The 20,307-nt window shown below is 51.8% G+C and overlaps 1 protein-coding gene across 1 annotated transcript in view; it reads left to right on the top strand.

Annotated features, from left to right (window-relative positions):
- The window catches only part of SH3RF3 (SH3 domain containing ring finger 3), a 372,140-nt gene that overhangs the window by 257,349 nt on the left and 94,484 nt on the right, over nucleotides 1-20,307 (top strand). The window contains exon 4 of the mRNA XM_045443725.1: nucleotides 9,139-9,492. Coding sequence (XP_045299681.1) covers nucleotides 9,139-9,492 — 354 coding nt within the window. The remainder of the gene's footprint in view (nucleotides 1-9,138; nucleotides 9,493-20,307) is intronic.

Below are 20,307 nucleotides of genomic sequence, written 5' to 3'. Positions count from 1 at the left end.
AACTGGAGCATCTCTGCAGGAGGCCATATGTGCCCCTGCTGGGACAGTTAGAGGTCTTGCCACCATCCCAGCAGAGAGACGTCCCCGTGGGGGCTTCTTGCAGAAAACAGAGAATAAATGGTGCCTTTGTGTTCCTCTTCTCAGTTGGAAAACAACCATTTTTTTTTCCTTTTAAGTTTTATCTTCAGGAAGAATTATGACAGAGTCCCTACACTGATCACAAAACTTCCAGTAAATGGTCCTTTTGCTTACAGGACATACACTACTAAGGTGCTTTCATAACTGTTAGCTGCTTATGAGTTTTTTTCTGAGTTTTGCACATTCTTAACGAATGAGTGAAGTTTCGTTTTCTTACTTTAATTTATCAGACTCTTCGTGGAATCTTCCTTTTTGTGGGGGCTTTGCTACCAAATCAAGAGTGTAATTGCTGGCACAGGCAGGGAGCATAACCCACTATTAAAAGCCTGAATTCAAAGAAGGGGAAGCCTCATTCCCTGTGGTAATTGGGGTGAGCGCCCAAGAAGGAAGGGATGACAACTTGGGGCAGAGGCTGAGGGGGAAGGAGTGGGGTGTGTAGTTTCTGTGCAGTGGAGGGACCCGCTCACCAAGTAGGGACACACTGATTTTCTATCTCAGGGCAACTTGGGAGGTGCACATGGGCATGGTAGTGGCAGTGAGGTTATTGCCTGGGCTTACTGCCATGTTGCAGGTGTCTGTAGAGGACCAGGGGCCCCTCTGACCTCAGGAAGGTGCTGTCAGGGCAGCATAGCAGCCACAGAGGGTTACAAAGTGAATGTCACTATGGTCTGCGAGAGGGCAAGGGGTGGGGCAGATTTGCCAAAACAGTCCTCAGTTAGCCCAGCTGCCCGTACCCTGAGCTGCTAGCCCATGGAGGCATGTGAAACAGCTCCTGCTCTACAAGCTTTCCCAGGAACTGGCAGAATGGTGTAGTCCATCACTCACAGGAAGTGCCCTGGCTTTTGTCCAGTCCATGATAATGGGATGTTGAAATTAACACCATTCCCCACCCTTCACATTAATTCTTAGGATCATGTCTTTCAAAATCCTTGCCTGTGCTCAGTTTTTATATGCAAGATGAGGCCATTGTCTACACCTTTGTCTTAGTTGCTGCATATTTCTTGTTTTAAACCTCAGTTGTCTGAATAATGGCTTCAGTTCACCAGCCGACTTTGGCAACTACAGCCTCACCTGTCCACCTCAGCCATCTTGAGAAGGGAACATGAGAGAAGAGGATAGAAAAGAGGCAGCTGCCCTATGTGTGTGGGTCACACACAGGAGTGCCAGTGGCCAGGGATAATGGCTTCCAGCACATCACCACAGCACTTACTCCCTCATAAAATGTTTAATTCTAAGGATGGGGACCCCCTTCAGGGTAAATAAGCCTCTCCTGTAGCAGGTGCACAACAGATATTGTTCAGCATATGGGAGAATGTCTGTCCAGAGTGTTGGCGCATGGTATTACAGATGTCTAGAGTTCAATGTTCCTGGTAAAAAAGTTCGGCATTGTTAACAGGCCTGTGAAGTCACTGCCCATTTGAAATAAATAGGAAGGGAACAGAAATATCCTCCCACCTTTGATGACTGCAGCTGGGGTCCTCCTAGTGTGAGAATTTGCCCGACCTAATTTCCATGCTCCCAAAAAGTTCTGGTTTTTAAAGAACCATTTGAATCTCTAAAATGAACCCAACCTCCTCTAATGGCCAAATGCATAGATACACCTCAATAACTATAACAATTTTTTAACCCAAGGATGTATCCATACCAGAAAAGCATCCCCACACTCTGTGGTAAAAAGTGAACGATGGAAGATCCAGTGAGCTGTGTTAGAAAGGGTGTGAGCAATTGTGATCCTGCTGCTTGTTAACTGTGTGATTCAGAACAAGACACTTAAATTTTCATTTGGAGCCTTAGTTTTCTCATCTGTAAAATGGCCGTGTCGACCTTTCATGGTGGATACAAGGGTGAGATGAGCCTTGTGGAGATGAAGGTGGGTCTTGGATGTGCTTGGCTGGTGGTCATCACCAGGCCTCTTGCTTTGACCTGCTCAGTCAGTGGTCGAGAGCCCTCATTTTGGCAGCCTTTCTCATCAAAGGCCCGAGCTGTATTCCAGACACAGCCTTTGGGGAGGAGGGTGAGGTGTGCCAGAGCTGAAAAGAAACCATTCTGTTCTCACCTGCCCCTACTGATGATTTAGCCTCGTAAAGAATGGAGTGTTTTACAAATAAGCACAGATCAAAATGCAGCCGGCCATCTCTGCCTGCCCACCTCAGTGAAGCAGGAGGCTCCTGAGATTTTTCCTAACAGAAGTTTCGGGTGGGTAAAGGCCATTCTTCATCCACTCCTGAGTTTGTGAAGCTCTCAGGAATAATAGGCCAACTACCAGGCATGGTGACCTATGGTCTACTGAGCCCACCAGGGGTGGGAGCAGTGCATTAAAGGCAAATGCCAAGCAAAAGCTGCTGTTTCTGGCCATGTGGCTCTTTTGTGGGGAGAGTGCTTCATTGTGAAGCCAAGGTTGCAAAGCAGTCTGTGTTCCAGTCAAAGAGGGTCTGGTGAGAGCAACAGCGATATCTCCTGGGAGTTTGTAGACATGCAGTAACTTGGGTGCCATCCCAGATCCATCGAACCAAAATGCGCGTCTTTAAAAAGCACCCCCCGGCCCCGGTTATTCACCCCACACTGAAGTATAAGCTTTATCAGAGCAGCCTCTCTTGTTCCCTACAGCATCCCGGCACCTAGGAGCTCAGGACAGGCAGGTGCTCAGAAACTATCTGTTGTGTGCATGCATTGATTGGTGGCCTTTGTGTTAAATTGTGATGGCTGCCTTCCAGCATGATCACCTCTTTGGTTTCCTGGATTTCTGAGAGAGGGAAGACACTTCCCTCCCTCAGGTTTTCATCACAAGCCCCTCACTCCATGCTGTCGATGTGTTGAGGCTGTACTTCCTACCTCTCGGTTAGGATGGAGGGTTTTCTCTGTTCTTTTGCTTGAGCAGGGAACCCTTCACCCATTGTCCTTCCTTTCATGTTACATCTGATATCAGCTTGTATGTCTGGTTTTCCAATCCTATTCTCTCTTTAAAAAAAAATACTTCCCACAGTATACTTCAGTATAAAGTCCTCTTGATTAGAACTGGTGATTTCTGGGTAACCATGCTCTGCCCAGGCCCCCATCTCTGGCACTTTCCTGGACCAAGTGCCAAAGTCCATTGCTAGTCTTGGACTCACCAAAGGGCCCTCAGGGCTCATGTAAGCCTGCCGGTGAGAGCCTTTTTTACTTAACCTGGTCCCCAAATTCACATGCAGCTAGAATTCCACCACTGACTCTAAGAGGCCTTCCTATGGGATTTTTTGAACAATGGAAAGAAGAGACCCTTCAGTTCTTACATTTGCAGGTGTTTCTGTGGCTGGAGGGAAGAGTGGTATGGAGGAAGACCACATCTGAGCTGACAAAGTTGGTGAGGAAGCATCCTGGGAAGAGGGTCCTAAGCCACAAGAGGATGTACAGTCTGTGATGGGGGTGCGGCTCTGGCTGACTGGTATGTCCCACCCTCAAGACTGGACTCCATGAAGAGGAAATGTGTGTGGTGGTTAAGCGTTTGGATTTTGGGCTGGCTCCTGTAGAGGGCCTCCCGCAGAGCAGGAAGGGGCAGGCCTGCCATGGGTGCCCTCTTTTCCAGGTGCCAGTGACTGTCCTCATGATACGTGAGCAGACCCATCAAGGCTTACACGTGTTGGTGCCACTACTTTGTTTCCATTTTGTATGGAATTTGGAAATATCTTCTATTCCCATCCAAAACCAGTCAAAATGGGAATTATTGGGTACATTGGCTAATCACCAATTGGGGGGGGGTGGATGAAAACAGTGCAGTCTATGCCTGTGTATTCCTGTCTCTGTAGGTTGGAGAAATAGATGAGGTGACCAGCCACATGCAGATGGAGAAGCAGAGCTCTTTCGTTTCCAGATGAACATCTTGGAGTGGGGGGCTCGGAAGGGAGCAGGGAGCAATCTGTGGGCACAATCCCAGGAAGCACTAATTGTCCCCACACACCACCCTTCACAGCTACTCACAGAGTGTTATAGCATTCTGATTGTGCGGGGGAGCGAGAGGGCTGACTTCAGTGTTCACCCCCTCCTTGGCCCTCCCCTAGGATCCCCAGTAACCAGACGGGATCCTACAGGTCGACAAGGCAGGCCGCAGCACCTGCTCAGGGGAGGGCAGAGCCATCGATTTCTTGCAGTGTGGAGGGTACAGGCAGGCCAGCAGACACTGCCCCCACTTGGGAGTCTGAGGAAATGGGAAATCGTGGCTGCACCTAAGGGGTTTGATGCAGGAGCTGCTGTCCCGGGCAGATGCTGGCAGGTGAGGGTGTCCTGCAATAATGGCCCCATGTGGACTGGGATGGCATTGGTGGCATTGGTGGCACTAGCACCTGAGCACCTTGTGACATGACTAATTGGAGCTTATTGGGAAGATGATGGCAGCTCCCCCCAACACTGAGCTTCGCCTCCTGGACCAGGTCACCCAGCTGCAGCAATCAGTGTGGCCTCTGCCAGTGCACAGTCTACTGGCCACTGGACCGTCTAAGCCTTGTAAGCCAGGCTGTCCAGTTGAGGGTGGCCAAGTACTGGTTAATCCTATGTATATATGGATCCAAAAAGAAGCCACTTGTCACAAAAGCAAAGATTCAGTAAAGAAGATAAATCTGAACTGTCTCTCTTCATCAGGAGGGTCTTTCATTGGTACGTCCCTTGCCTACTGCAGAGATGTCAGGGACCCTAAGGCTGCTGGTGACGTGTGGAGAACTCACCACTTGGAAGTAGCCCTCCCTGCTCCTTCAGCTTACTAAGAACCCCTATCTTTGATGGACATTTATCGGCCCTCCCTTTCGGTGCCCACGGTGGGCATGAGTGAGAGAGGCATGCTACCCCCACACCCTAGTTGCCATCAAGAAGGAGGGCAGCATGGTTGGCTGTGAGCAGCCTGCTAGGCAGATGTCTTGAGGACCGGCCAGCATTGGGATGAGCCATACGGCTGCTGGTGAGCAGGGTACTGCCAGGGCCAGCCCCTGCGGTGCTGCTGGCTGTGACATCACCTCACATCATGGCTCTGTGTGTTTAGGACGTGCACCCACCTGCTCTGTCAGTGCCCGGATATCCTGGAGTTTCTAATACTCAGCAGAGTCATGGGGCAGCTAAGTGAGACACTCCAGATCAGCTGCTCTGGGGAAGAACAGAGTTATTTTAGCCCAGCCTTGGGCATTATTGGTGCCGTTATGTCTGCATAATAACATGCTACATGGAGACACACGGCAGAAAGGGTTGAGGCTGTGCTCTGATGCTGGTAAATGAAAGTCATTGTCTGTGGTACTTCCTGCTTCTCTGTGTTCCTCTTGGCCCTTCAGCATGGGTGCAGAATGCTGGACTCCAGGAGGCCAACCCCATGGAGGGCCATGGAAGGCAGCAGCCACTGGTTTGTTCTGTGAGCTAACACTGTTGAGGAAGCAAATGAATAAAGTCATAAAATAGAGCAAAAACAGCTGAGCCTGGTTGGAAGAAACATTTCAAAGGAAATAATCCTGGATTTAGATCACACATTTTGGGGCCTACAGTGAGTTTTTCAAAACCTCCCTCTGAAAGGCAGGTATTCGTAATGGAAATGCTGACAGGCCTGCGGCCCTGTTCCTGGGCTGTCTGTAGGCAGCCGGACATCCACCGCTGCTGCTTGTGTGATCTACTCGGCATTGTGGACATGAAGCATCCCCTGCTCTGACAGTTTAAATTCAGTGGGGCTTTTTTTTTTTTTAACTCATCAAGATGCTACCAGCTGCAAACCCTAGTAGTGTGTGCTGAGGGAGAGCCTAGTGATTTCCTCCGCCATCCCAGGGCTGGGGGTTTCTTAACCCAGGCCTGAAGTCAGACTTCATGGCAGGTGGGAACAGGCATGGCCTGTCTTTCTGGCATGGCCCTCCCTCCCCTTGATCCAGCCCACATTCCAGGCTCAGCCTATGACATGTGTGTGGCTCCTGCACCAGGGACGTGCAGATCCACAGCTGGTTCCAGTTTGCCTCCCCCTGCCTTTGAGGACCTCCCACCTTTGTGGATTTCCTGGATGTGCTCTTCCCAGCCCCTCCCCTACCCCCACTCCTATCTGAGCCCTCTGCAGCCACCAAGACCCTGCTCAGTTCTATTCTTCCCTGTGGGCTGCCCCAGTGGCCTCTGCTGACTCACCTCTTCCCTAAACTGGCACCTCAGATTGCGCCTTACCATCAGCACTGAACTCTGCGCACTCCAGGTTCTTTACTTTGGCTTCACTGCAACCTTCTCTGTCCCCCACCTGTTTTGCAGCTGTGTTCATGTTCCAAGAGGGCCCTGTGTTCTGCCTCCTCCCCTGACCTCTCAGGCAGGAGACTGTCTCTCTCTGAAGTCCATTCAGCCTGGGAAGTGGCCCCGGTGCAGGGGAGGCTGTGCCCTGCCAGTGCATGAGGCAGGGGGGCACATGGGGTGCCATTTACACTCTGGGAGCTCCCTCCCTCGGGGCAGCAGAGCTGGACCAAAATGTGGAGAAGGGAGATTCGTCTTTGGTGTACCCCTTCCTCTTTCAGTGTTCCTTATCTCTGCCTTTGTGGCCCCTGCCTTGGACACCCTATGTCATAGTCCATCCCTAGTGAAAGACTTGGTGAACAGTCCTGACCAAGCCAAGTCCTGTCCCAGGCCCTAACTAGGATATCGACTCTAGGGCAACCTCTGTCCCCATGGCACTCATGTGAGACCTACTGGGCCTAGCATGGGGTGGCTTGCTCTGCCTGGACACCCTGAAACTCTGGGCTCCAAGACCCTAAGGCTTTTTGGTCAGCTCAGCCCCACTGACCCCTGACATTCTGTCTGTTGTGGGAATGTTGTCTTTACCTCCTGTGCATGGCTGACATCTGAAGCCCACCCCCACTGCATTGTGGCAGAACTGTGGGGACACCCTGCTGCCGGCATCTCAAATCCCAGGGGGTGGTGGGTCCCACTCAGCCTTCTGGATGGTCTGACACTGCACATTTTTCTTTCTGATCCTCCTTTCTCCTTTTCTAATTCTCTTTTCTAGTTTTATTGCAGTGACAAGGGCAACGTGCAGGAGCACATCCAGGACACTACGCCACCGGTCAGCACTGGCCTGCCCGGGGATAGCTTGCCCATGAAAGCATCCTTCCCTCAACCCCTGCCCACACCTCATGAGCCACTGGAGACCTCTCCTTGCCCATCTCTCAGGGACAGGCACGCCTGTGCTTGCCTCAGTGGTCACACAGAAAAAACCCTGGCCAAGGCCCAGATCTTGAAGTAAATTTTATGAAAACTTCTTCAGAGTGGTGGGACCTTTTCACCTTTGAGACCATTAAGAAGAAATGGATGGGCTGGGGACATCACTGTCCACCTGCAAGAACACAGCAGGCTCCTGGCTATTTCCACCCGTTCTATGTCAGGCCAGAGAGGTGTGCTTGGAACACATTCAGAAAGCAGACTGGAGCTTGGCAGTGACCATCCTCAGGGCCTTTGCCCCTAGGAATTACACAGAGCTAATGTCTATAGGCTGGAAATTTGGAATATGATATGTGGAGAGAAAGGACTGAGCAGGCAGGGATGAAGCCCCAGCTGGCCTTGGAAAGCCAGCAGGAGCTCTGTCCTCTCTGCTCTCAGCCGCAGCCAGGATCCAGCCATGTGCTGCTGCCTCATGGTCAAGAAGCTGGACTAGGGCACCCATGCCCACTGGTGTAGGTGTCTCTGTGGCTGCTGCTCCCCAGCACCAGCAGAGCTGCATCGTGCTAGCAGAAGCCGTGTGTCAGGCCTGCCCAAGCCCATGACACCTGTAGCTGTTTCTGTTTGCTAAGGAGCAAGCAAAAAGCAAAGGCTTGTGTTCCTTTATGACTTACTCTGCACTTCCTGACCGTAGGTTCCCCAGAGGGCTAGTTGGCATTGGCTCAATTTCTTATGCCACATATGAAAAGATGAGGAAAAAGGAATGGGATTTTACAGGCATTACCTAGCATAATGATACTTATTTAACCCACCTTGTGGAGATGCTCCCAAGCTGATTCTCTCATGTCATACCTTCTTCCTGGCCACTCTGTATACACAGTAACCCGCTCCCCATCCTTCATTCTTTCCATCAGTGCATGCTCCCCCATTACTACTTTAGTTTGAGCCAAGTGCAGACCAAGAAGGAAGAACTCCATTGTACACCTGGAATGAAAAACTTGCTCCAAGTGTGGAGTCAGGGGTCAAGTTGGCTCATAGAGGGTAACTGACCTGAGATCCCCAGGCCACCATGAGCACAGGGCCCCTCTGGGCTCAGGTGCCACAGCACAGCCCTGTGTCAGCCGGCATGGAGTGCTGACTCCCAGTTATCACCAGCTGCTCATGGACTCCAGCCCGTCCCACCTTTCCTGATGAGCACCACCCAGGATCCAACTTTGTCAAAGGCAAACTCTTCCCTGTAAAAGCCCCTTCTATTTTATGGAACAGGTCAGGAGATAAGGGAAGGAGCAGTACCTTACGGAATTTCTGAAAACAATACAGTATTGCCTCCTCATGCACTGGGAGTCACATCAGCTCTGGGTCTTGACAGCCTGAGTGGAGGCTGCAAAGAGGTACTGCGGTGGAGGTACTGCAAAGAGCATCCATGCACAGTCACCAGCAGTTAAGAAGTGCATTCTGGTCATACACCTTGCATTTTCCTGCCAGCCTGGCCAGAACTGTGCAAGGCAGGCTGGACCCTGTTGCCGTAGGGAGTGTGGGGTGCATGGCTGTGTTCCTTCTTCTTCTCCCTCTGTCCCATGGCCTCTGCAAATCTGCACCTCACACCCCAGAAATGGGCAGCCTGGGAGAGGGTTGGGGCTACATAGGGGCAGACAAAAACAGCTGCTCCAGAAACCTTCTCAATAAAATCTGTAGATGTAACCTGCGGCCTCTGTTTGTTTCTGGCACCATTCACAGGGATGCCCTGTTGGAAAGATCTATGTGATTATGAATATGTTGTCGGGTTGAACTAGGGACACAGACTGAGAGCATGGAGAGCAGGACCGAGTGTGTGACTTCTATTTAATGAAGCCTTCCTCTGTCTTTCTCACCTAGCTCAATGACTCAGCCAAGCAGCTCATTGAGATGGACAAGCCGTGCCCAGCTGCTGCATCTGGCTGCCATGCCTCCTTGCCCTCTGACCCTGGCGCGGCAGCCAGTGTGGCCCCAGGACCCACGTTAAGCAGCACTGGGGCAGTCAGTGCCTTTCAGCGGCGTGTGGACAGCAAGAAGAATGCCAAGAAGCGCCACTCCTTCACTGCGCTCAGTGTGACACACAAGTCCTCCCAGGCCACCAGCCACAGGCACTCCATGGAAATTAGTGCTCCGGTCTTGATCAGCTCCAGCGATCCCCGGGCTGCAGCCAGGATTGGTGACCTGGCTCATCTGTCCTGCAGTGCTCCTGCCCAGGTAACGTCCTCGGTGCATGGACAGGGAGGTGCCAGGTGTCTAGCCTTGAGGTCTGATGACTTCATCATCAGCTGTATGCTCCGTATCCCATCCCCAAACCAGCATGAGGAAGACAGTGGCAGCAGTGCCCTTTGGGGTCATCATGGCTTCCTTCTCCCCGCCTGGCCTCAGGGACCTCCTAAGCTTTGGTAAACATATGAATGGTACTCAGTGTCCAGAAGATGATCTAGAAGGTGTGTGAGGTGCTTCTCAATGGCCCGTGACATGGCCTTTGATTAACATTGGTGCATTACTCAAAGTTATCCTTTGTCAGTGTGCATTCAGTGCCATCTGATTGTGTCTTGCAGTAGGTCTGGTTTTAGTTTGTTTTCAGTGCTAGTATCTTTTTGGCATCTCTAACACTTGCTAACCTTGTTCCCTTTCAACAGACCTCAGAATCAGAATTAACTATATTATTTGGTTACATTCTTCTTACTTTTACAGATACCTTCTATTTCTAGATTTGTCCCTGGTCTCATTACACTAGTAAGATAAAGGCAAGGGGAGGGACTTACTCTCAATCCATCAGGCCAGTGCTTGTCTCATACCCTATATACTAGTCTCTACATACATCCTGGTCTCTATGTCCTGTAATTCATGGGCAATAAGTCCAAGGCTCAGGCTTCCCCAGTGTTCCCTGGAGGTTCTGAATGGATGTTAGCAGAGCTCTCTGGCACTTTCCTCCTGCCCCACAACATGGGCTCTGCATGCCTGAGTGCAGGGTTTGGTGTTCTCTCTACCTTTCCTTTATCCTTACCTGCTCTCAGCCCTCCTGTTCACAGCTTGTCAGTTAACAGGAGCAGAGGGAAAGTTCCCAGGCTCTGCAGTCTACTATAGACAGGTCCCAGGGCAGGAAGGGAACAGATTTTTTAAAATTTGTGCTTGACATTGTTCCACAAGGACTTAAGTGCCGAATTCACTTATTGATAGAGAGGGCTGGGACCCTGGGTCTCATTTTCCAACAGTTACACTTGAAGTAAAAGTCATGGGCAGGCTCTAGACTTTCATAAAGATCATTGGAAAGGGTGAGAGGTCAAGCAAAGCAGTTTCCACCTATCTCCCATCCCAAATTAACTGTTGAGACACATAAGGGGTAGCACTGAGCAGCTATGGGTTAAGGGTGAGCCACCACATACTGTGACTTGCAGGCACCAGCCTGCTGTCCTCGGTCAGCTGCACCCAGAGACCAACCCCCACTCTGCCACCTACCCTGCTGCCTTCCAGGCTCGGTATGGCTTTGCTGACCTCATGGGTCACACCAGGACAGCCATCCCTGGTCCACCTGAGGACCACTCAGGCTGCTGTAGTGTGCTAGGCGCAGATCCTGCAGATGGCCACAGCGGCACATGGCACCTCCTCCCCACCATGCCAGGCACACTCTAGGAGGCGGACCCAGTCCCAGAGTTCTGTGCTTGGGGAGCAGACTTGAGCTTTGTGATCACGCACCTGGAGAAATCCAGCATCATTGCGGGTATGTCTCCATCCACAAACAGAGGCTTCCACATGCCAGGCTGGCATAAGGGGATGGGCTCCAGGATGGCAGAGCAGGAGCACCTGGACTCTTTGGTGCCCAGGGACCTAGAGCAGTGCTGGCCCCAGCAGGCGTCCAGTCAGGTCCCAGACCCCTCAGGCCCCTCCAGACTCAATATGCCATCCAGGTTGTGGCATAGACTGTCTTTACTGACAAGATGAACTCTTAGCCCCTGTGAGTAGAAAAAAGGCTGGTCATCAAGAACCCAGGCCAGTTCTGCCCACATGTATGCACCCCTCACCTGCACACCCAGGGCTTCTTGGGCTGCAAGAGCAGAGGTTTTATGACTTTAGGTCATGGGTCCCAGAGAATTTTCTTCTGGAGAACAAGAGTAGCTGTTGTCAAACAGCAATTATTAAACCCTGGTTGAACACGGCACAGTGTTGTATAGAAAGTTTGTAGCATCAAGCCTGTGTGTCCTGGAAGAGCAGCCAACTGGATGGACAAGGGGCGGCTGGACCTGTGTCCCTGCTTCCAGGCAGGCTGGCATGTGTGGCCTTGGGTCAGCAGCTCCAGCTGAGTGTGTCTGCAAGACAGGCTCCGATGGTGACATGCTACCTTGTGTAGAAGTAACTCAGATCAGAAGGGGCCACCCAATGTGAGATGACTGCTCTGCTCTTTGTATAATTGACTTGATTCTAAACCTGTGGAGGAAAATGAACCAAATGCAAACACACACACACACACACACACCAGTGTGGGTGATATGCTCTGAAGAGGTGAGATACATGGACAAGGGAGCACCTCAGTAGCTGAGTTGGGGCTTGCCAACATCACTGACTCTTTTCTCTCCCTTTTGTGTTCCTTTTTATAGTGGAAAGGAAGTGTGGGGGCTGTGGTTTCTATAGAAATGGCTCTAAAATATGGTAGCTGTTTCCCTGCTTTTAAGACGGAATGTGGTGAGCACCATTAAGCCTGAAGCTATGGGGTCCCAGCAGAGTACAAGGTGCATGGCTGTCCGTGGAGTGATGTCCGGGGTGTGTGTGGTCTGGGGCTCGCTTCCACACCCCCTGGCAGCCCTGTTCCATCCTTACCTCCTCCTCTGTACTGATCTCACCTCCCTTGTCTGGGCTTCATGGCACATCCCACCATCAGGAGAGCCAGTGAGATTGAATTATTTTCAGTCACATGTGAGGAAACTGAGGCCCAGAGGGCATAAGTAATATCTCAGTGCTGTGCTCCTCTGACAGCCCTCCCTGCACCCCAGCTCCCATTGGGACTGGCATGGACGTGAGTCTAGGACATGGACATCACGTAACCCCTCAGCTTTCCCTTCTGTAAATGTATGGGGCTGACCTCAGGCCCAAGGAGATGAAGAGGGAAAATGCCAGGCAGTCCCTGCTGAGAGCGGCTGGTGCTCTATAAAGGCTATCCACCTCTCTCCTCCCCTTTCTCTTTCAGCCTGGGACCTGGTGTCATGCAGTCTAGGGCGGCATTTCAGGGGGAGGACCAGGGGCCCTGCTCACTAGCTGTGCACCTAGGAGAGTTGCTGAACCTCTCTGAGCCTAGAGAGCTGCCACTAGAGAGAGCCAGGTTCAACACTGTCCTCTTGACCCTAGAAAAGCTGTCCCATCTCTTCTCCCAGAGCCTCAGTTTTCTCGTGTATTAAATGGAGCAATGGTGCAGGTGTTGAGAGGGTAAAATGGGAGCACCAGATTGCCTTTTCTCAGTGGGCATGTTATTGGCTGTGGTGGTTCTCCCTGCTGCTCAGAGAATCGTGGAATGGATCACCAGCCCCAAGACATCAGATAGGGCTCCCAGGGCTCCCGGCCTCATGTATTCTGGCCATTGCTCTGCTCTGAAATTCTCCCTGTGCTGTGTACTTTGCTGGACCCTGGAGGTGCTGGGAGGCCACAGGTAGATGAAAGGGTGGGTGACGCCAAGACTGCCTGCAGCCACACCTCCTTTCTAGGAAGTCTGGGCTTGATTAGCATCCCCATGAGCCTATGTCCCCCCTGACTGTCAGCCGCTCAGTGGTCTGTCCCCAGTGACAACCAGACCAGGCAGGGTGTGGTCCCTTGTGTCGTGAACCCACCAGAGAAACCAAGCATCCCTCCCAGAATCTGGTGAAGTATGTTCCAGTCACTGTCACCCAGAGGTCTGAACGTGCTCCCAGCACAGCCCTGGCCCCACAGCATTGAGGTGGCTGGTCTGGGGTGTGGCCTGGGTCTGGGGACTTGAGAGCTTCCTGGCCCACTGCGTGCAGTGAGAAGAACCAGCACCTCAGACACCAGCAACAGCCCTTTTCTCACACTCCAGGATGTGTCACAGGCCATGCCTAGACCTGGGCCCTAAGTCTATACAGGGTGACCAGCGTCCCATTGCACCTGGTGCTGCAGGGTTCCCAGGACACAGGACTTAAGTGCTAAAACCAGGACCATCCAGGCACAGAAGGATAGCTGGTTACCCCACAATATTTCCCTTCACTGAGCTGCAGAGGGTGGTGTCTGGAGGCTTTCTACAGAAAATGTGGTATGGTCGTCTCTGTGCAGGACCTGTGTGCAGTACCAGAGGCCCATCAGCAGGGAAGGCCAGGTCCCTGCTCCTGAGGGGGACAGTGGAGGAGACATAAAGGAGGCTGTGAGGCTTTGCTGTGGGACAGAGCTATGGATCCTGGTTGCCTGGATTCCTATTTGGTGTGTGCCATGCCACCTGAGGAGGCTTTTAAAACCTTCCAATCCGGGACCCACCCCTGAGTCAGAGAGGGAGGGTTGGCACGCTGTATCAGCCAGGTCTATGTACAGGGATACTGTGTAACAGTCACTGTGGCCTGGGAGCCACACTAGGCCCCCAGGCCAGGTGGGCTCAGGTCTGCTCAAGGGCCTCATTCAGATGCCCCACCCAGAGAGGCAGTGTTTCCCTGGAGTTTGAGGAACTTTCTTCCCTTCTCAAAGCCAAGACGAGGGCCCAGTGTGCTGTCACAGCAACAGGCAGGGGATGCATACTCCTATGCTGGTGGAGGGAAGGCCAAAAAAGATGTCATGTTGCCCCTGGAGATCTTTAAAGCTCTGCAGGTGAGTCAGCTGTGCAGCCAGGATGCTGTGCTGGGCCCGAGGCTGGCAAACTGTGCCTGGTAGGGCTGCTTCTGTATGGCTCTGGCGCTAAGAATAATCTGCATGTTTTTAAGGGTTGTTTTCAAAAAGGAAATGAAGAGGATGGACAGGAAAAGGAGAGGAACAAATAGCCCAGAGCCTGAAGTGTGGACTCTCTGGCCCTTTACAAAAAGAGACTTGTGGCTGAGGTTGTTTTGATGCTGACCCTGTAAAGGCAGAAAAGGCCATGATGAGAAGAAAAAGAGAAACCTAGTGGTTATGTAGGGTCAGGTCAGGTCAGAGGAGGGAGTCCTCAAGCAGAACAGGAAGAATTTTTGACTCTGGCCCAAGTTGAAAGGCACCAATTCCACATCCTCCCCCAGTTTGGAACTTGATAGGAGGGTGGGAACGTGGGAGGTTCTGGAATTTGTGCACCTTTCTCACCGTGAAGTGTGCTGTCAGACAGCAGCCTTCTCGTGAGGTTTCTGTGAACCATGTGGGAATTCTGAGGCTCTAGACTCGGCCCCAGAGGTTAGTTCTGGAGAGCTGGGGCACAGGGACGAGGCACAGCAGGCAGGGACTGGAAGGATAGTGGCCAGGTGACTGCCTGTACCCGGCCCTCCCCCTCCTGGAGGTGCAGAGCCAGGCTATGGCCGCAGCGGGTAAGGTGGAAGAGGGTCGGCCCTTCTCCTTCCTGTTGGTGTTCTCTCAGTGACTGTTGGAGGCCTTGTTGACTCTTATTTGTCGTTATTATCATTACAAGTAATGCATTTATTTCTTTCTGCCTTCAATTGTCTAAGACCACTGTGGTTAGCTCCAGTTCAGGAAATGCAGGCTTATGTCTAGCAAAAAATTATCATAGGATCTTGCATAGGGATGGATGGCCACCTGATATAAATGCTTCCTTCAGACCCAAAACAAAAGAATGGCCTAAATAACAAGGATGCTAGGCTTCAGATTCCCCAACTGACCTATAGAATCAGTACGTTGAAACCATTAAGGGAAGGAGCATGGCTATCTCCTCTAAATGCCACTCATTCTTCCCTCCTCTGGGAACACATTTCTTCCATCTCACAGTGGATGCAGTCTGACCTCTACCTCCACCCCTGCTGCCCACACCCAGCCTGTGGCCTGCAAGGCCACCAGCAGGTCCTATGTCCCTGTGCCACATCCCCAGCTGGCATCCAGCAGCTTCGGACACTGTGGGCAAGACTCCCCTCCTGAGCCTCTCTTCACTTTGCTTCTGGGACCCTTCTTGAAATTCTGAGCACTTTGCTCACTCTTGGACCCTCTTCCTCCAACTCCCATGTGAACATCAGTGCTCCTCTGGCCTTTTCTTCCTGTCCCACACACATACCCGGGGGTTCTCATCCAGCCAACAGCTAACCCCCAAACTGTTTAAACTCTGCCTCCCCAGACCTTATTCAACTATAGATTCTTTCCTCCTGCTACCTGCCAGCTTCCCCTGGAGAGGTACTCCATATCAATCCATGTCAGGAGAGAATAACTATTCTCTTCTGTCCTCACACCTATTTCCTTCTCTTTGTTCTCTTCTCCAAATTCCTGAAGCTAAGACCCTGTGTCCTCCAAACTCTGCTCTCCCTGTCACCTCTGCCATCCAAGGAGGTGTCAGCTCCAATTCTGAAGTATTTCTCTCATGCCATTAGTCAGGATGAAGTAGATCATCCACTGTTACAAACAATTCCTGATGCTGGTGTGGTTTAACCCAGGGAGCATTTATCATGCATTTGTGCAGTGGGTCAGGCGGCCCTCCTGAATGGCATGCTCATGGTGTCCAGCCTGCTTCCTCTTGTAGCTGTGTCTTCTACAGCACATGGCCTCCAGCAGGAAGAGGGGCCTAGAGAGGAAGCCCTTGTGCACTTAACTGCCTCAGCCTGGAGATAATACTCATCACCTCCCCTCTCAGTTCATTCACTAGAACTGGACATTCAGCCCCAGATTAACTTCAAGAGGCTGGGACATGTGGAGAAGCACGTGGATGTCGGGCAAGCCCAGCAGTCCCAGCCCCACCACTGGGGTCCTTCTCTCCATGGCACCCACTCTGCCTTGGTTCAGGCTTCTCTGAGCCCTCACCAACTTGGCATCAACTGATTCCTAACTCCCTGCTTCTGGGATTCCCTCTGGAATCCATATGTAATTGGGCTGATCTTTCCACAAATGCTTCTGGAGACTCTGCATTGCCTTAGGATAAACTCCAAGTTCTTAGCTTGGCCTGCAGAGCCATTCAGACTTAGCCCCAGATTGTCTTTCCAGCCTCCCCTGCTCAGTTACTGTCCACTCCCATGCTGGCTGCCCAGACCTGCAGCCTGTGCACCCCACACTGGCAAGCTCAGGCTCCCCCCCCACCAAGACTGATACCTATGCCCGTCCTGTCTGCTTCCTGCCCACCCTCTTCTCCTCTCATCCTGCCCCCAACACAACACCCAGACATAGCCCTGGATGGGAAATTCCTGCTCACCCTTTGCAGCCATCTGAAACAGTCACTTGCCCTCCATAGCTTCCCGTGGCTCCAGGACACCTTCCCCCAATCATTTCCTCTGTGCCTGCAGGACTTTTGCATACATTTATCATGGAAGGTGTGGCCTTCATTTGTGTATATGGCTGCTCCCCTTAGCTTCAAGTCTTTTAGGGTGGGGACTGGTTGTCATTCACTTCTGTATCGTGGTACCTGGCCTGTAGCAGAGTTCATACCCATATGGTTTTTCCTTGGGTGGGCATAGGGCCTGTGCCAGCTGCACTGTATACTGAGTGGTCTTTCACACTTAATGTAATGCCAGAAATGCCATGTGCCCCCCTCCCCACCACTGCTACCAGCTCCCTGAAGGCTCACGATCCATGTCAGCTGCAGAGAGGTACAGCTGCAAGGTGACCAGCTGAGGGACTCCCAGGGGTACATGGTCGGCTGAGCCTCAGATGGCCTGCCCTGCTCGCATCCGCACCCTTTATGAATTATTTCTCCCTGCCATTTGGAGAGGTCAGAGGGTCAGCTCAGTTCCTCGTGAATAATGAAGCAGCACTCATGTGTCTCCTTTCTGCTGGGAGAGGGAGGGTTATCAGAGGAGAGGACAGAAAGGAAGCTATTCAGGCCGACTCCAATTTTTAAGATCCAATTATTTGCTCATAGAGATCATTGGATCACATGAGGAGGTGATTAGTCACATTTTAGAACTATTCCCTCATAAACCAAACAGGAATCCAAGTAAGTGAGCAAAGTCACCACCAGACTGCCTGAGGGACCTCCAAGGGCTCACATAGCTCTGGAGTGGCCTGGTATCAGCCAGTGTGAACCAGGTCATGCTACGGTAACAAGCAGCCCCCAACCCTCGGAGGCTTACTTCCCACCCACTCTGCGTGTCTAGCTGACCCACGGCGCTCTCTTCTCTTCCCAGGACACCAGCAGACACCCACAGGCCAAAACTGGTAAATAAAGTTTTCTGTAGAACATGGCGCCCCCTGCTCATTCACACATCATCTGTAGCTGGTTTCAAGCCACACAGAGGAGCTGTGTTGCTGTAACAGAGATTATATGACTTTTTCTGGCCCAGTACAGAACACATTTGCTGACCTCTGGTCTAGAGTGTCTCATCACTGTGGCAGGGGAGGGAAATTCGCAGTGGCCCTGCTCTACTTGCAGAGGGTGGGGAGGTGGAGTCCAGTGGGTACCTGTGGGGAGGAGAAGTGAACAGCCCCATGACACCACTGCGCCCAGCATGTCTGTATCTGTTTGTGAGTGTTTAACTGCTTACCACAGGGGCTGGGAGGCTTGAAGAGGCAGAACTGGACAACGGGAGGGGCTGACACTTATAAAGCCCGCAGGCCACGTTTTGATGCTGGTGGTTGTTGGACTGTCCGTGTGGTGCACACTGGTTCTGTGGGATGGAGCACTCCACGTTTGGGAAGGGCTCTCCAGTTCTGGGCTCTCTCTGTGAAGGGGCCAGCGTCACACTCAGGCTAACCCCGTTGAGCCAAGAATAGATTCCTTCATCAGACCCCATGTGTGGTGTCAGAGCCGGATGGCTTACAAATCAACTTCCCATAAGCAAACAGAAACCCTTGAGATTAGGAAAATGCCCTTCAAAATCAATGGAAGGGATGTATTTGACATTCAGGGAAAACATCAAAAGGGAACACCCCTCGAGTGTCTTCCTGCATCTGAGAAGTAATTAGGAGAACTCCACTTGGAAACTTCCAGGGCATCTTTAAGATCCGCCCCCCTCCCCCCTCCCCCCCCCCCCCGCCACCACCTGCCATCAGAGGGGCATGCACCAGGGGCTCTCCGCAAAGCTGCTCTTACAGGCTGGATCTCTACCACGGGACACAGCTCTGATGGGGAAGAAGCTCAGGGGGCAGCACTGATGGAAGTGATGGTGGCTCTGTGCTAATGGCCTTGCAGCCCCCAGGCTCTGTCACTCACCTGCAGGGCAGAGCGCTCATGCTTATTGTTAGCATTTTCAGAAAGTTACAGATTTAACTCCATGCTTTTAGAAGGAGCCAAGAAAAAAAACAGTACCAAGTGAACATGGGATGAAATAAAAAATCCCATCCTGAGGACCTTGTGCAAGGAGTGCTTTCTTTTGCAAATCTGGGAATTGCTGTGTGTCCCTGACTTACCAGCTGTGCCTTCAAGGTAGGGACAGAGAACTGTGGCCTGGCTGTTTTCATCAGCTTCCAGGCTCTTCATCTGTGGTATCAAGTGCCAACCATGTTTCTTTTGCTGCTATGACAAGACGGAAGCTTCCATATCCACAGTTTCTTTCTGTGCCTCAGACCATCTGCTGGTGGATGAGGGAGGGACACATCAGGGAAGGTCCCTGGTGTCACCTTGGCACCTGGTAAGCACCCAGGGGCTCTGGGTGGGCATGTGCTGGCCCAGAAATGCAGGTGAGCTACTGGTTCCCTCCATCCAGCCTCTCAAGTTTGGTGAGCTTTTGTTAAAGCAGCAGCCTGTGGGGGCACCTGGGTGGCTCATTTGGTTGAGTGACCACCTCTTGATTTTGGCTGAGGTCATGATCTCAGCCAGGGCTGTGGGATGGAGCCCTGTGTTGGGCTCTGCACTGAGAATGTAGCCTGCTTAAGATTCTCTCTCTCTCTCTCTCTCTCTCTCTCTCTCTTAAAAATAAGCAAACAAATAAGAGCAACAAAAACAGCAGCCTGTGGCAGATATAAAAGGGGTTTCCTCATAGACCCCAGCCTCTGGGACCCACACAGCCATCAGGAGACAAGAACATAGATCCATGCCATGGAAGGTAGAAAGTAGGAAGCTCCATAGATGAGCACAAAGGAAGGGCCATGGCAGATCAGAAGAAGAAGGGTGGCTTTGCTTCTGGAAGGAAATGAGGAAAGGAGGCAAGAATGGGCACCAAGGATCACTGAGGTTGGCATCCTCCTGGGTCTTCCACTTTCCATCAAGGCTCAGGCACAAAGGTACATTGTTTCTTGGTAGGAGGGCCATGAGGAGGTTCAGAACTTTGCCACCTGCCCCTGATCTTCTAGCTACCTACCCCCTGCCCTAGCCAGCCACAGCCACTTGCCAGAGCATACCCTGCTGCCCTTTCCCTGCCCCCACTCCCCAGGCATCATCTGGATGCAGTGAGGAGTGGGAAACTCTTGCAGCCTTCCCTGATCAGCCCTCCCGCTTGTCCCCTAAGCTTGTACAACTGGGCCAGGAGAGCCACCAGCTCTCAAAATGTTACCACAGCCTGTGAGTTTCGCTAAGACAGGTCTGTTTGCCCCTTTTGCACCCTCAGTGCCTGATGTGGAGCCTCTGTGAAGGGGGCTTTCAGAAGCATGGGTGGATGGACAGACACACGGAATTAGAGTTGAGGAAAAGAGTTTCTCAAAGCTTGTCCCTCTTGCAGCTTCTCACTGTATTGGAGGCACCTTCTGTTTGAAGGCAGAACAGATAGGTTGTTGGGATATGACTAATATACGTTTTGTGCAAAGCCGGATGAAGATGCCTTGGGTCTTACAGGCTCACACAAAGAAGTGGGGGGCGGGGTGGTCCACAGGAGCTCCTGGCACCTTCCTGCAGTTGAGACCATCAAGCAAGCTGATTTTTATCTCCTAACCTAGAGCCACTTTGCGGATACTGTTCTCCAATATCCTACCCCTCTTTTTTGGCCATTCTGGTTAAGAATGTTCTGGGGATGCCTTGTTAAGAGGTTTTGGCACAGCTGTGGCTTTTTGATCCAG

The sequence above is a fragment of the Leopardus geoffroyi genome, chromosome A3, assembly GCF_018350155.1.
Source record: "Leopardus geoffroyi isolate Oge1 chromosome A3, O.geoffroyi_Oge1_pat1.0, whole genome shotgun sequence".
NCBI lineage: Eukaryota > Metazoa > Chordata > Mammalia > Carnivora > Felidae > Leopardus > Leopardus geoffroyi.
The sequence above is the reverse complement of the archived record's forward strand: the minus strand, read 5'-3'. Positions and strand labels throughout refer to the sequence as shown.